At 58.2% G+C, this 15,425-nt stretch overlaps 2 protein-coding genes across 5 annotated transcripts; one reads left to right on the top strand and one right to left on the bottom strand.

The window, feature by feature from the left end:
- Window positions 1–625: 625 nt before the first annotated feature.
- Window positions 626–11,918, top strand: PCGF2 (polycomb group ring finger 2). 3 transcript variants are annotated; one of them, XM_030840206.3, is made up of 10 exons: window positions 626–755; window positions 6,504–6,654; window positions 7,304–7,400; window positions 7,705–7,760; window positions 7,850–7,900; window positions 8,104–8,212; window positions 8,385–8,439; window positions 8,530–8,625; window positions 9,642–9,722; window positions 10,233–11,918. In XM_030840206.3, exons 2-10 carry the CDS (start codon window positions 6,543–6,545, stop codon window positions 10,608–10,610), a joined length of 1,035 nt encoding a protein of 344 aa, XP_030696066.1. In that variant the 5' UTR covers window positions 626–755; window positions 6,504–6,542; the 3' UTR covers window positions 10,611–11,918. The 3 variants fall into 3 exon arrangements, with proteins under 3 accessions (XP_030696066.1, XP_030696064.1, XP_030696065.1); XM_030840204.3 differs by lacking the exon at window positions 626–755 and adding an exon at window positions 825–3,693; XM_030840205.2 differs by lacking the exon at window positions 626–755 and having other exon boundaries at window positions 3,561–6,654.
- A 194-nt stretch (window positions 11,919–12,112) lies between these two features.
- On the bottom strand, window positions 12,113–15,367 carry CISD3 (CDGSH iron sulfur domain 3). 2 transcript variants are annotated; one of them, XM_030840208.3, is made up of 4 exons: window positions 15,048–15,252; window positions 14,684–14,719; window positions 13,996–14,115; window positions 12,113–12,492 (listed from the first exon to the last, which is right to left on the bottom strand). In XM_030840208.3, the coding sequence occupies exons 1-4, from the start codon at window positions 15,084–15,086 to the stop codon at window positions 12,313–12,315; spliced, it is 375 nt and encodes a 124-aa protein (XP_030696068.1). In that variant the 5' UTR covers window positions 15,087–15,252; the 3' UTR covers window positions 12,113–12,312. The 2 variants fall into 2 exon arrangements, 1 of the variants encoding a protein (XP_030696068.1); XR_009560470.1 differs by lacking the exon at window positions 12,113–12,492 and having other exon boundaries at window positions 14,002–14,115; window positions 14,684–14,810; window positions 15,048–15,367.
- Between the last annotated feature and the right edge of the window lie 58 nt (window positions 15,368–15,425).

Here is a 15,425-nt window from a genome sequence, read left to right on the forward strand (position 1 = left end):
AAGCGCCCGGGCCGGGTCTCGGGCTCAGCGTTTCAGAGCCGCCGATCGGGCCGCCGAGAGGGCAAGGGGAGTGGGGAGGAGACGCTCGCTCTCACCCATGCAGTTATTAATTTCAAGGGAGTGTCACTTAAGTGAATGAAAATAACCCAGACTCGTGGCCAGAAGCGTCGCGTCCCCCGCCTGAGCACATTGCCCTTTGGTCGCGGCCGAGGGGTGGAGGGCTGCAGAGCGAGCCACATTTCAGCCCAGTCCTCATCTCACCATTTTCCAGGCGCTCCAGCTAGGGGCGAGGATCGCAGGGTCAGGGGGTAGGGGGGGCGCACACATATTTTGGGGGCAGGGGTTAGTTGAGGAAGGGTGAGGTCGTGGTCTAGTTTTGGGGGGCCCGGCACCAGGTTGGGGGCGCAGCCTTGTTAGCCTCTCCCCCTCCTCCTCTTCCCCTCTCCGCAAACACCCTGAAGGAATGAGGTCACGTGGGTGAGTGGTGGGCGGGACCTACTCTTGTCTGGAGGAAAAAAGCCATTTTGTCTCCCCCCCGCCTCCGAACTCTGGTCCCTCCCTTCCCCCCTCCGTCCCCTCCCCTCCCCTCCCCTCTCTCCCTCCCACCCCAAACCGCTTTCACAAACTCCTTTCTTACCGTAGGTTTCTCCCCTCTCGCCGCCCGAGCGAGCGACACGGCTGCGGCCCCCCTCCCCTCCCTTCCCTCCCTCCCTCCCATCCCCCCCTCCCCGAGACCCACCGGACCCCGAACCCAGGTAAGCGGACGCGGACTCCCCTCTCCCTCCTTCTCCTACCCCGTAACCATCTGGGGACTGGGACTGGGAGCCGGTACCTCCTTCTTTACAAACCCCTGTGGGGGTAGGTTCTGAGCCGGGCCTTCTCGCGTCTCCGCCCCACCCCCGCCGGCCCCTGTCCTAGCTCGCCCCGTCCGCCTTTCTTTCTCCCTTTTTTCTCTCCTTTTCCTCCCTTCCAAGATGGCCGAAGTGCATTCCCCTTTTAACGATTTGGCGTCTCCCTCGACCACCACCTCTTTGTGCCTCAGCCCCCCTAGACCCTGCTCCCGAGGTAGCGAGGGGGAGGGTCCGAGGCAGCCACAAGGGCTTTGGGGCTCCGCGCTGGGGCGGATCTCTGCCCCACTAGCCCTCCCCACGAGCCAGCTCAGCTCCTGGACCTCTCCCACTACTCCTTTCGGTTTGGGGAGGGGTCGCTCTCGGTTTCTTCGTTGGGCACTGGGGCGTCGTGGACGCGCGAGGACTTGAGGCGGGGAGGAAGGGGACGAGCTTTTCGATTGCTGCGGGGCCGGGGGAGGGCGCTCTTCCCTGCCGGGACCGGTCGTCTCGGGCACCCCCCCCAGTCGGTCCCTTTCACCCCGCCATCCCGGGACTGGGCGCCCCGCCCCCTCCCCTCCCCGAGCCACCTCGGCGGAGCCTCTTTCTCCGGAACACCCCTCCTCGGGCCCCGCCGAAAGTTTGGCTCTAGGGAAGGTAGGAGCGGCCACCCGGTGACTGGGGTCTCTGATCTTCTGACCCAGGTTCCTGGGGATGCCGGGGTGGAGGGAGTAGAATGGAGATGGGGAAGATTTATCGCGATATTTCCTATCGCCCGCAGATGCAGGAGGGGGCTGGCGGACTGGCCGGTCTTCCACTGGGGAGCCCGGCTGCCCCCTCCTTTCCTAGGTCCTCCTGCTTCTATTTCTGAGAGGATGGGACCCCTCGGCGAGCAGACACCCCTGCCCCTCCTGTCTCCACGGGGGGCCCAGGCATGCCTCTCTCCCTCCCCCACAGCCCCCGTCTGCCCAGAATTGCTCCGGATGGCTTGAGGTGGGGAAGGAGGAGGCCTGGGGATGGTGAATTTGCCTGTAAATATTGTGGAAGCGTTGCCCCGCGCTTGCCCCTGGTCTTTGTCTCTCAGAGAGCCCCCCCAACCCCCGCCGTGCTGCCTCAGTCTCCAGGGCTCCCTGTCGCTGGGGGCGGGGGGCGGGTCTCCTGCTTGTCTCCCACTCCGTTCTTAAGCCTCCTCTGGGCCTCTTGCAGTTTGCATCTGTTCCTGAAACTCTATAATTTCTCTTCCTCCCCCTCTCCACTCTGTTCCAAGGTGCTAGTACTTGGAGAAGGAGCATAAAGGCAGCTCTGTTATAGCTTTTCGGTGGGGAGGTTTTCCCCGGGGTTTCCTGGTTTGGAGTTGGGGGTTGAGGTCTGAGAGCTGTCTTTGGAATGAGGCAGGAAACAGGCCTGAGGTGAGTCTTGGGACTTGGGATCCAGAGTGTAGCTGGGTGGGGTTCAAGTTGAAGTCTTTGTGGGGGGTGCTCTCTCCTGCTTCTGGTCTTCCCTGGGAGATCTTGTTTGATGGAGCTGTTGCCATGGGAATGGAGAGAGCCTGAACAGGAAGAGGTGACATCTTCGTGCAGGTTGGATGCCCACCCCACTCCTCCAGCCTGTGGCCCCCAGAGCAAGGCTGGGAGCTGCACTGCCTTTGCTGCTGGAAGACTTATGTTATAATTTACCCTCGGTAGACCGGGGATGCGCAGAAGGGTGGTGTGTGTTTGCAGCTCTGGTTTCAGGCAGGGATGTCAGACTCTGTGCTCCTGGGGTGGGTGGGGGCGGCTTGTACATCTGGCAAGCGTGGGCCTGGCTCTGGTCTGGCTGTATGTGTGATGGGGTGTGTCTGTGTGTGTGTCTGGCCAAGTGTCTGGCCTTGTGTGTTGTGAATGTGAGAGAGAAACGGAGGGGGTGTGTCTGGCTGTGTGTGCATATGTGTGTGTGTATCTGTGTATATTTTGGATTTTTGTCTTTGTTTGATCTTAGGAAGCTGAGAGGTGGGAAAGGGAGGGAAGGTAGGGTGAGCCTGTCTTCAGGAGACTAGAGGACTTTTTTGATGCTGCTGGTGGGAGGCGCAGATCCTCCACCCAAGGTCAAGGATCAGGGAACATTGAGAGTTTGACAGCGTCCCAGACAGACCTCCACCCCCTACTCTCCCTACACACACACAAATACACAGGCTTGCACAACTGAACCCGAACTCCTGGGACCCAGCACAGTCTGGCTCACTGAGCTTCCACAGAGCCTGCTTCCATATCTGTATCAGGAAAGTCGGGTGAGGCCATTTGCCTCTGCCCCCTCTTTCTACTTCAAGGCGAGAATGTGTGCTGTTGGTGATGTTTTGGCCCATATGGCTCACTGAATGGTCTTCTGTGGAACCTGGAGTCCTGCTACCTTCCGCCTGCCTGGATGGAGTCAGGCCAGGCTTACTGGTTCCTTAGATGAGTAGGAAGCCCGGCCTGGGTCCCAGTGTGGAAAGAGCACTGGAACGGGAGTCAGGCTGCGTCTAGTCCTAGAACTGCCACTGAGTGACTGCATGACCTGAGACGAGTCACTTCTTTCTGAGTTTCTTCATCTGTAAAATGAAAGGACTCGACAAGATGCTTTCTAATAAGATTCCTTCCACCTCTGCCATTCTAGATGTCTGGATGTGACCTTCAGTGACTCTTCCCAAGACTTGGAGATTTTCTAGTGAGGGAGTTGGGTGAATTTCATGTGGAGGGAAAGCAGAGCAAAGAATTCTGTAGCTGGGCATCTGAAGGAGCAGAAAGGAACCTCTGGGTTATCAGAGATTGGCTATTTCTGCAGTGGAAAAAGAAAAAAAACTAACGCTGAGAGAAGTCTAAATTACGGGGGAGCTTCCAGAAAAAGACTGGTAAGAATGGAGAGATGGGGGGTGATCTCTATAAGTAGGGGGCTTTGAGAATGGGGAAAGACACAAGCCAGGCTTGGGTGGCAAGGAGGAGTTGTGGTTGGGTGCTGATCAAGCTCCTTTCCTGCCACTATAGCTGAAACCCGGGCCACCAGGGGCCAGGAGCAAGGGCTGTTCCACCATGATGCCTTTGCAAAGACAGTGGTTTGGGGACAGAAGATATTGAAGGACTTGCCCCCCGGTTGGGGGAGGTATTGTGGGTGGGAAACAGTGCTCAGGTCCACTGTGGGGATGTGGTCAGTACTGACCTGTGAAAGCCTCCAGAGCTCCACAGGGCCACTTCCAAATGGCCCTTGGTCTCCCTTTTTCTGCTTCTTGGGACTTGTCTCTCCCTCTCCTTCACCCTCAGGCTCTTCCCTAAGGTGATGGGAGCTGGAGGTCCAGCCAGTTGCAGCTGGGGAGGAGCTGAGTGTGAGGTGTGGGGCCCTGGGGCCTCATGGGGGGAGAGAGATGGTGAGTGGGTGAGGGAACAGAGCTCCTGTTTACAGTTGTTCTTGGTACCTGCTGGCAGGGCCCTGCAGGTAACCATGGCAATCAGGTGAGGAACCAATCAGTGCTTCTCCCCACCCCCAGCCCCAGAGGTCTGAGGCCCCTGGCGATGGGGCAGGGGGAGCAGGGAGTGTGGCAAGGGGGCTCATTTCTTAAAGGGAGAAGGAGGAGCATTTCATCCAGTAAGCACCACAGCTCTCGCCTTCACCCGTGCATCCAGAACAGAGCTTGAGGGGTAGTCTTGGTCTGAGTGCTTGCAGAAGTGAGAGGGTGAGGGTCACGGCCATTTGCTTAGGAGCTCTCGCACGTTGAGGCCACAGTTGGCCTGGAAGGAACTGCATGAGAGTTCTTAAAAGCAAGTGTCTGTTTTGAAAACACAGTGAGTATGTGAATGAGGTGGCTAAGGCAGTGTGAAGCGAGCGTGTGCGTGTGTGTGTGTGTGTGTGTGTGAGAGACAGAAAAGAAGGCATGAGATTTGCCAATAGCAACCAGGACCCCCATACATTATCAGACCCCCAAATGTTTTGTTTCTGGCTGTGCACACACCCTGAGATTCATCTGGACAAGGCGCACACATGGGGCAAGTAGTCACATGAGGTACCGTTGGGGGTCCAGCAGCATGTACGCATCCGATGGAGATTACACACGCTCAGCGAGTCAGCCACTTGGAGTTTGTTCCCTCCTCCGGATGGTTGTAATAATATTTGGGCATCTTGCCAGGGGTTACTATGGGAACGACCAAACAGTGTAGTAGCCAGCAAGGCTTCTACATAATTATGAAGAGGGGACCCGTGCAGGGAGAGCTGGCTGAGGGGAGGCGGGAACCCCTTTCCTTCCTCGGGCCATGTCTGCAGGTCTTGGCCGCCGCGTCTCCACTGGCTCTGGGCTTGCTTGTTCCTCTCCGTCTGCCCTGCAACTTGGTGTCTCTCTCACATGTGGCCTTTGTGTCTCTCCATCTCTTTCGGTCTCTGGCCAGCCTCTGTTGGCTGTTTGGGTCCTGGCCAAACTCATTCTGGGGTCTCTATAGAAACTGCTGATTCCCAGCTGTGAATTTTGGGTCCTAGAAAACCCAGCGTGTTGGCTTTAGAAATCTTTCTGGAAAGGAGAGAAGGATGTATGTTGTAAAAGAGCTGTCGGGACTTGGCCGCCCTCCCCAGCCCTGCCCCTTGGGCTTCTACTCTGGGAAAGAGGAGGGAGGTACCATTGCTCCTGGGCACAGGCTGGATTTCTACACCAAGAAGTAAGCACGTCAGCCAGTCCAGACCTGGGCTGTGCCTTTCCTCCCCGGACCCCGCCCGGGCCTGGCTGGGCACTCGGTGGGCTGTGGGGAGAACTTTCTGCATAGCTTTGGCAGGCATCTCTGAGAACCTGTGGTCTGTCACCGGGCAGCTTGTGGCTGGGTTGCAGACAGGATACGGCGGGTGGGTAGCAGTGCCCACGTGGGGAGATTCCTGTGCGCCTGGGAGGGGCAGCGTGCAGCAGGCTCTTTGTCGGGGCCCGTGGTGGCCTTCCTGTGGAAGGGGCAGTAGCAGTCTTTTTGCCCAGACTTTGCAGTTAACCTGCAGAGTCCAGGGCTGGGCCAGGGGGCGGGTTGGAGCCGTGTGTTCCCAACTTTGGGCACATAAGGACCATCCTCAGTACTTCCTGCTTGAGCACCAGGCCTAGAACCTGCATGGTCAACATATGGTGCATTTCCAGGGAGCTGCTCCGGGGCTGGGGCTGGATGCAGCAGTGCAAGGATGAGTTATGGGGTGCCCCCTTCAGCCTTAGGGCGGATGTGCCCCCAGTGTTTCCAGGGAACGCATCCTGGAGAAGGAGTGATGGGATGGAAGGACAGTAGGATGGATTAGAAAGACCCAGTCAGGAGTCTAAGTTTCCTCATAGTTCTTAGTGAGTTCACTTGAGTGAATATGGCTTGGGATCAGGGAGATTTTTTAAAACTCCATTCTCTTCCATTTTCATGCCTCCCCACATCCTCTGGAGAGTTGAGTAGTACTTCCTGTGGTCTAACCTCAGTCTTTCTGCTGTCCTGAGATAGAACCTGACCTTGTTGCTCAAGGTCGTGAGATCTCCAGAGCCCCTGGCACCCAGTGAACACTCACAGGGGGTCAGAAAGAACCATCCCCACATGTGCACCTTGTCCGGCCTTAAAGGGAAAGGAAGGGCCTTGGGCCCAGGAGCGGTGTCGCTTGTGGGGCAGGTGGAGTAGAGTGTGGGAGGGGCTCTTGGCTCTGTGGGTTCCTGATTCCATGTTTGTTTCCCAGGGTGACGCTCCCCAGTCCCCTGCCCCCCACCCCGGCATCATGCATCGGACCACACGGATTAAAATCACGGAGCTGAACCCTCACCTCATGTGTGCCCTCTGCGGGGGGTACTTCATCGATGCCACTACCATCGTGGAGTGCTTGCATTCCTGTGAGTTGAGTCGAGGGGCTGCTCCTCGGGTGGGTGGCCTCTGCCCTGAAGAGCAAATACGTCCATGTGTCTGGTGAGGGTCCCAGGTCCCTGAGAGGCTGCCTTGGAGGGGATACTGGAGGGTTCAGCTCAGAAGTTCATTTGGGGAACTTTTACCTGAAATCTCAGTTCTCTCCTTGCATCTCTGTGCCTGAAATTGCGCTCCCGGAAGGTGCAGGTGCCCTGGTGTGCACCACGGGCTGGTGGCTGGGGGTCGAGGACCCTGCGATAGGGTGTCTAATAGGTTGGCGGGGCTTGGGACTTGGGACTCACCTTTACACACACACACACACACACACACACACACACACACACACACACACACACACACACACACACACACACACACACACACACACACACACACACACACACACACACACACACACACACACACACACACACACACACACACACACACACACACACACACACACACACACAATCTGTCCTCCCCCAAGGATGGATGATAAGGGGCACAGTTGCCATCTGTGCGGGAACAAGGTGGAGAAGAGGGGATACCTGAGCCCGAGCAGGGGGCATGGGGGCTGGTCCTGGGGGATGAAGGGGACTCTGACTCTTCCTCCTCTCTCCACACCCTTCTGCCAAGTCTGCAAAACCTGCATTGTGCGCTACCTGGAGACCAACAAGTACTGCCCCATGTGCGACGTACAGGTCCACAAAACCCGGCCGCTGCTGAGCATCAGGTGGGCCCAGCACGTCCTCCTGTCCCCGCCCGTCCTCTGGGGCAGCTGCCCTCTGTCCCCCAGCCCTCCTTGCTTCCTGAAGCCAGGCTGGCAGGTGGAGGAGAAGCGCCAGGCATGGACCGAATCCCCTTCCTTCCCTCAGGGGTGTATCCAGCTGAGAAGTTCTAGAGAGGTAGAGGCAAGGCCTCTAGGGACCCCCATGCCTGGGCCCTGGGTCTCAGGAAGGGAGGTGGGAAGAAGGGGCCCCAGGCTGGAGAGTCGGTGTGACGTGGTTGCCAGCAGGCCCCTGTGTGCTTCTTTCCAGATCTGACAAAACCCTTCAAGACATCGTCTACAAATTGGTCCCTGGGCTTTTTAAAGGTACCTACACCCTTCGTTGTCCTGCCACCCCCCACCCGCCACTGCCCAAGCGTGTTGCCCCCCGCCTCAGCCTGCTCCCTCTCTTCTAGATGAGATGAAACGGAGGCGGGATTTCTACGCAGCCTACCCCCTGACAGAAGGTGAGTGTGTTCACGTGTGTGTGCGTGGGTGCTGCCCCAGGTATAAGGGCCAGATGCATGGAGGGCCGGTGGGCACCGCACACGGCCTCCCCAGCCCAGGGGTGGCTGGGCTCACCGCACTGAGCTCTGAGATCCCTGGGTCCTTGGTGGGGCTCCTGTCCCCCCCTCCTAGGCCAACGCCTCAGAGCTCTCTCCTTCCGCAGTTCCCAATGGCTCCAACGAGGACCGTGGTGAGGTTCTGGAACAGGAGAAGGGGGCTCTGAGCGACGATGAGATCGTCAGCCTCTCCATCGAGTTCTATGAAGGCGTCAGGCAAGTCTGGCCCGTGCCTGGTCCTTTTGGGGTCCTAGGCTGGGTCCCTTCTCCCATGCCATCCCCATTCCCCTGGGAGGAAAGGGTGCTTCCAGGAGGGCCTTCCGGATGTGTGCAGTTAGATCCTGCCTACACCAGGGTCTCCCTTGCTTCATTCCTTCTCCTTCTGCAGGGACCGGGAAGAGAAGAAGGGCCCCCTGGAAAATGGGGATGGTGACAAGGAGAAAGTGAGTGCTGGGGCCTGCCCAGGAGCGGGGTGTGGGCTGGGAGAGAGTGCCGGGGTGGACCCCAGCCCTTGGGTGCCTCTCCCCCACCAGACAGGGGTGCGCTTCCTGCGGTGCCCAGCAGCCATGACGGTCATGCATCTCGCCAAGTTTCTCCGCAACAAGATGGACGTACCCAGCAAGTACAAGGTGGGTCCCTGGTCCCTTTTGAAAAACGCGTCCGTGTGTGGATGTATCTGACAATCTGTGCGTCTCAGCCATGGTTCAGGGCTGGCTGGGTGTCACCGAGGGCCTGCACGGTTGTGTAACTGAGCCCGTGTAGAAGGGTAACTGAAAACTAGATTGGGGTGGGGCAGTCTGCGTCTGCTGAAGCCAGTGTGCAGAGGTGCAGGAGACCAAGATGGGGTGTGTGTGTGTGTGTACATGCTTGCACGTTTAGAACTATGGCAGAGGCGTGTGTGTAAAAATGCAGGGCCTTACCTGGGCCAGCTGGCTGTGGGAATGCTAGTCTCAAATTGCCAAGGAGCTCGAGGACATCGCTTCTCAAACTTGAACATGTATGTGATCCCCTAGAGAGCTTGTTGAAATGCAGGTGCAGGTTCTTTTTTTCTTTTGGCTGTGCCTAGAGGCATGCGGAGTCCTAACCACTGGACCGCCAGGGAAGTCCCAAAATGCAGATTCTGATTGAGTAGATTTTGCATTTCTGGCAAGCTCCCAGGTGCTTCCGGTGCTGTTGGTCCATGGACTGTTGAGGCTCTAGGACAGTGGATCCCAAACTTTGCTACATGTCAGAATTACGTGAGGGGTTGCCTATCGAGATTAAAACTCGATTCATGTCATACCAGTTAAAACCATCTCTGGGAGTGAGGTCCAAGCACTGGTGTGATTCCACGGTGCAGCCTGGGTGAGAGTCGTTGCTCCACAAGTTCCTTCTCACCTGGGCCTTTTCTTTGCCTGTTAGCTCCTCTGGAGAACATGCCAGAGATAGAAGGGGACCCAGACCACCGTGTGGATTGCTGGGGCTGGGGCTGTTGATGATGTGGGTATCTTCCCTTCCCACCTGCTGGTCAGGAGTGATGTTGGAACAACTCTGATAGGGAAGTCGAATCCATCATGAAACCCCAGAGTAATGAGGGACCACCTGCTTGGAGCCTCTTTGCCAAACAGCTGGAGGCTTGAGCTGCGTCCTCCCGTTCCTCCTCCAGGTTGAGGTTCTCTATGAGGACGAGCCGCTGAAGGAATACTATACCCTCATGGACATCGCCTACATCTACCCCTGGCGGCGGGTGAGTGGGTGGGGTGGTACCAGCAAGGGGACAGGGCCGAAAGGGGACACGGGGCCATCACGTGGGCCACCCTGCTCTAATCACAGTTTATCCCTTGTCTCATGAGCTGGACATGTCCAGGGTGGCCTGCCACACACCAGGTACGCCTCCGGACGCTCTCTCACTGATGACTTTCCGCACTCAGAAGGAGAAAAGGACCCCTGGGCAGCCCACGTGCCCCAGCTGGGTGTGGAGGAGTGAACTTTGCCTTCTGCTCTTTGGCCTCCCTCTCTCCTTTTTCTGTCTCTGGTCTCACGTGCGCTCTCTTCCTCTCTGGGTCTCTGTGTGCCCCTGTCTCTCCGGCCTTGCTTGGTCAGTCCCACGTCGCGTGTCTCCTCCTCTCTCTCCAGTCTTTCTCCTCTCCAAGGCCCGGACCTTCCCTTCTCCCTGTTTGGGTGCCGTGGGGTGAAGGTGGGTGGCTGCCCCATTAGCCTCTTTCTCCTGACACCCTCCCCTCCCCTCTCCCTGCAGAATGGCCCTCTCCCCCTCAAGTATCGCGTCCAGCCAGCCTGCAAGCGGCTCACCTTGCCCACAGCGCCCACCCCCTCCGAGGGCACCAATACCAGCGGGGCGTCTGAGTGTGAGTCAGTCAGCGACAAGGCTCCCAGCCCTGCCACCCTGCCGGCCACCTCCTCCTCCCTGCCCAGCCCAGCTACCCCCTCCCATGGCTCTCCCAGCTCCCATGGCCCCTCGGCCCCCCACCCGACCTCCCCCACGCCCCCCGCCACAGCCAGTGGGGCCACCACAGCTGCCAACGGGGGCACCTCGAACTGCCTGCAGACACCGCCTTCCACCAGCAGGGGGCGCAAGATGACTGTCAACGGAGCTCCCGTGCCCCCCTTAACTTGAGGAAAGGGACCCTCTCCCTCCTTTTCCAGCTATGCCTCTCCACCCCTCCACTTTTTCTGGGCCCCCTTTTCCACCTCTTCTACTTTCCCCAGCTCCCCCCACCTTAGGGGTCGGGGATGGGTTTTATAAATAAATCTATATATATATGTACATAGGAAAAACCAAATATACATACTTATTTTCTATGGACCAACCAGATTAATTTAAATGCCACAGGAAACAAACTTGCTGTGTGTGTGTATGCGTGGGGGATGGGGTGCTCAATTTTAGGCGGTCTTGTGTAATTTGCTCTGCTCTTTTTGGGGGTGCCTAGAGGTGGATTGGTGGGGCCACTTGAGGCTCGGTGAAGCCCTGCCCCATCCTCCTTCTGTTTCCCAAGGCATATGCGGTGTCGGAGGGGCCCCCACCAACCCCCAAAGCTTTAGGCACGACTCGAACTGGCTGTGTATGAGGTCCACCCTGCTTCTCTCCCCAACTTGGCTGCTGTCCTGCCCTGACCCTGACCAGTACCCTCCCCCCCACCATTGTTGAATGTCCAGAGAATTGCTAAGACAGTGCCTTTCACAAACGCAGCCTATCCCCTGGTTCTGAGGAGCAAGTGGGCAGTGGAGAGGGCATCTCCCTTACCTCCTCCTCTTGCAGTAGAAACTTTGTGTAATAGATAGTTCTGCCTTTTTTTTTTTCCCCTGTGTGTGTGGCCTTTGCATCATTTATCTTGTGGAAAAGAAGACTGAGGCCACAGAAGACCTCAGCCCTTGAACTTCCACTGTGGTGTCAGCATTGTAAACCGCTTCACCCCCTTCCTCCACGCCCCCCACCCAGGAGCCCGCACTAGCAAGGCGGATGGGGAAGTCTCACCTCGGGGCCTGTAGTGGAGAGGTGGAAGGGGGGGTGTTGACCTCAGATAAGCACAGACCCCAGATTTTGCCAAAGGCAAACAGTCCTCCAGTGCCCTCCCCACCCGCAGCTGAGGCCAAGTCAGGAAAGAACAACAGGCATCTAAAAGCACAAGAAGACAGAACCTGTGAGATCTGACCTCAGCTCCATCCCAAGAAGTCAAGTGGTCTTCCCCCTGAGGGGCAGACCCCAACAGACCCCTGCCCACCAGTTTTTCCTCCAATGGACATAGGTCAGATCGGGACGAGGGGAGGAGGCAAGACTATCACAGCCTATGTGTTTGGGGTCAGGTGTCCCCCAGTGGGTTTGTCTGTGTTCACGCCTCGTCCTGTGTCTGAGGTGCCATGGCTGTATCCTCCTCCTGGGACATCTGTATCTCCTGGCTTTGTAATAAATGCTGCGTACTCTCCAGAGCCTGTAGTTCTTTGGGACAGACGGGACAGGGAAAGGGTGGCTGGGTGCCCTGGCCTCCTCCTCTTGTCTCTGGGCTCAGCCTGCCTTGGGGGACCCTATATGGAGTGAACCTCAACTGCCCCCTCCCCGTGGCCAGTCAGGTGTCCCCAGCCCATGTTAAGATCCTGAAGGGGGACCGGTCACGTCCCTCACACCAGTGACCACAAGAACGCCACTCTGGGCCGGCACGCCTATTTAATGCCATCTTTGCCAGCAGGCATTGGGGCAGGGGCCAGTTGAAGCCACCCCAGACTGGAGACCTCGGGTTACGGGAGCAAGTCCTTCACGAGCCAGCTACGGGTACTGGGGTCCCTGGGGTGACCCCTTCTTGGGCCGGTCAGCAGCCGCCCCCTCAGAGTGGGGAGCCCACTTCTGCCTTCTGCACCCGCTCACTCCTGTGGGTGCCATCGCAGTACGGGGGCTTCTGGGTGGCCTTGCAGGTACAGAGCGCCACCATGCGGGTCTCCCGGGCCTTGAACTTGAGTGGGGATAGGCCAGTGCGTTTGAAGAAGTGGGAGCCATCACAGAAGGGCTGGTGAGGGAAAGAAAGAAAGTTAGAGACCCAACCCCACCTGCTGAGGCCGGGCAGGGCTGGGAGAAGCAGCACACGGGGCTCAGGGCCCAGACTCCTAAGTGATGCTGCCTGTGTTCGCTACCACACCTGTCTCATCTGTAACGTGACAGTAAAAAGAGTAGCGTCATCCCAAGAAAATAAAATACTTTATGGTTATCATGCACTTTGCCTGTAGAAAGTGTTCAGTAAGTATGAGTCTTTACAGGAGTAGTTTCTGGGGTTCCCAGAGGACCAGGACACAAGAACAATTTTCAAAGCGAAATGGGCCCTTAGGTATCAGCCATGTTTACGCTGATAGGTGTTTTTTCTGTTTTTTTTTTAATGGCTCTGAGTCTCCACTGGTTCACGAAATTCATTTCCTTCTCCACATTCTTGGGGTAAAAACTTCTCTGGGTGGGCTTTAAGACTGGGGTATCAATTTTGTTTGGCTCCAGGAAATAACTGGGAAGGGGGGAAGGGGACATCCCACAGCAAACTGGCTGCCTGGTGTGAGCATCTATGCCCTTCCATCCTGGAAGGTGTTCCTGGGTAATGGAAACAGGCCCAGAGAGGTGGTTAGCTAGTTAGTTAATGGCAGAGCTGGACCCAAGGCCTCTTGGCCTTGGAGTCAGGGTGGGATAGGAGAATGGATGAGAGAAGTGTGCAGATAAAAATAAGCAACCTGTCCCAGAGGGCAAGAGGCAGAGAGGCACAGAGGACCCTCCTGTGCTAGGCCTCACCCGTGGGCTGCACAGCGCCACCCCCGTGAGGACCTGCTCAAAGTCCACAGCAAATCAGTGGCAAAGCGGGACTCGGGTCCCTGGGCTGCTGACACCACGCCATGCTGATTGGAGGAACACAGTTCAGAGCCCGCTCAAGAAAGAAAGGGACCCCGGAGGCTAAGAATATGGGGCAGGTTCCTGCTGGACGAAAGGCTCCTGGAGCAGAAGAGAGAAGGAGTTGGGAGCAGGCCGCCAGGCTGACAAGACAGCAAGAAACCAGGGAAGTCACAGAAACTGAGGGAGGGTTTTCAGGAACAGATGCCAGGAAGGGGCACACAGGGCCAGAGAGGCTGTGCAAAGTCTGCCCAATGCTGGGGTCCAAGGCCTGGGAACCTTTGACCCAGATGCTTCCTAGGAGGAAGAAGGAGAGAGGGGAGAGAGAGACAGGGCAGAGCCCGGAGCCTCTGAGAAGGAGGGAGCACCGGAAGAGGAGGACAGAACCCTGGCTCCACCCAACCGGCCCCGGGACTGAGTTTCTGTCTCTCTGGCTGCATCCTGAAGGAGGGATGCAGAGAACGGTGAGCTCAGGGCTGTGAGTGGCGCTGGCCTGAGAGTATCCCTCCCCACCAGTCTCCCTTGTTGTCCCTCAGGTATGTGTGGGAAAAAGAGGAACGTCTTGGGTGGGAGTTCCTGGGCAACATGTAGCGTCCCCAGCCACAGCCGTCATATATCAACGGGAAGGGGGACACAGGTCTCTCACCTGCTTCTTGCTGTGGCCACACACACACCACCTGTAGGTTTTCCCAGCCACCAGCTCCACCTTGATGGGTGTTTTCAGGGCCACCACGGACTTGGCTGGGGTTTGGGGGAACCATTGGGCCTGTGGCAGAGAAGATGAGGGAGTGAGGGTCAGCTCATGCCCTGGAAGCACTTTCTCGCCTGTGGCCTTGTCCAGTTTCCCAAGAGCCTTGGCTGGTGACAGGCTTCCTCTGCAGGAGGCTGATCTGATGCCACCCTGCAAGGACACTCCCCCCAGGACACCATAAGGCCCCTGAGCTCCAGACAGAGAAGAGATTTCAAGGCCATGCAAGCACATAGGTTTCGGGGTCCAGGCCTTCCTTTCAAACCCTGGCTCTCACCTGGGTGCAAGGGACGGGAGGCTCAGGATCCTGCCAGCCTAGGCGGGGGTAACTGCACCTAGGGCTGGGTTTATCAGGCACCGCTGTTCTCAGGGCAGAAGCCTGCTCCCTGCCCTGTGCCCTCTGGCCACTCTATCTCCCCTGAGCCATCGGGAAGGTAGCTATGGACAAGGCAGTCTCAGGCTGAAATCTACAAAGCAGGGCTGACCCATTCTGGTTCCCTCCTCTGGTCTCTACCTTTGGGGTCTCTGGGCCTGGGGGACTAGGGCAGAGAGAAGTGGAAACGGGGTATTGGTGGGTAGTACTTACCAGCCAGGAGGTGATGTCCCGTCTCTGGTTCAGCTTCTGCAAGGCAAGCAGGCATCGCAAGACGGTGGTTTGGAAACAGAAAAATATAAAGTCATCGGAAAGCGGAAGACTTCCAGAGGGAAGTCATCTGGGAGGGAAGAGACGACAGGGCTTAGGCGAGTGGGAGAAATACGAGGGTAAGAATAAGGGGTCCCAAGAGAGGAACGGGAATTGCTGGGGGAGGTGCTGGCACCCAGCGGGCGCTCAGGGAGGGCTGCGAAGGACCAGGCGACGTAGGGGCTTCAGGGACGCTCAGCCGAGGGGCGGGCGGGGCGGGCTCGGGAGGGGAGTCGGGGGGCCGGCCGGCGGGGCCGCGGCTGCTCACCAGGGCCGCCGGCCTCAGGAGCGCCCCCGCGCCGCCCATGTCGGCCACGCTGCCGCCAGCGCGCCGGCTCCGCCTCGCGCCCCGGTCACCTTCCCGCTTCCCCGCCTCCCAGCGGCCCGGCCCCGCCTCGGCCCGGAAGACGCTGCGGGGCTCGCGCGGTGCGGCCCGCGGGCCTGCGCAAGCCGACCAGCCCCAGCCGCCGGAAGTCGGGCCGAGGAGCCGACCCCGCAGCCGCCTAGGGGGCCCCGGGGTGTGGAGGGCTCTCCGGCGCCCCCTTTGGTTCCCGCGTGTCTGCGAATGACCCGCGCGGAGCATCGCCGCTCATTTCCTTGCCTGCGCCTCCCGGGCCCCCCACTTGCGAGCGGGGACCCTGACCGG

The sequence above is a fragment of the Globicephala melas genome, chromosome 20 (genome assembly GCF_963455315.2).
Source record: "Globicephala melas chromosome 20, mGloMel1.2, whole genome shotgun sequence".
Classification (NCBI taxonomy): domain Eukaryota; kingdom Metazoa; phylum Chordata; class Mammalia; order Artiodactyla; family Delphinidae; genus Globicephala; species Globicephala melas.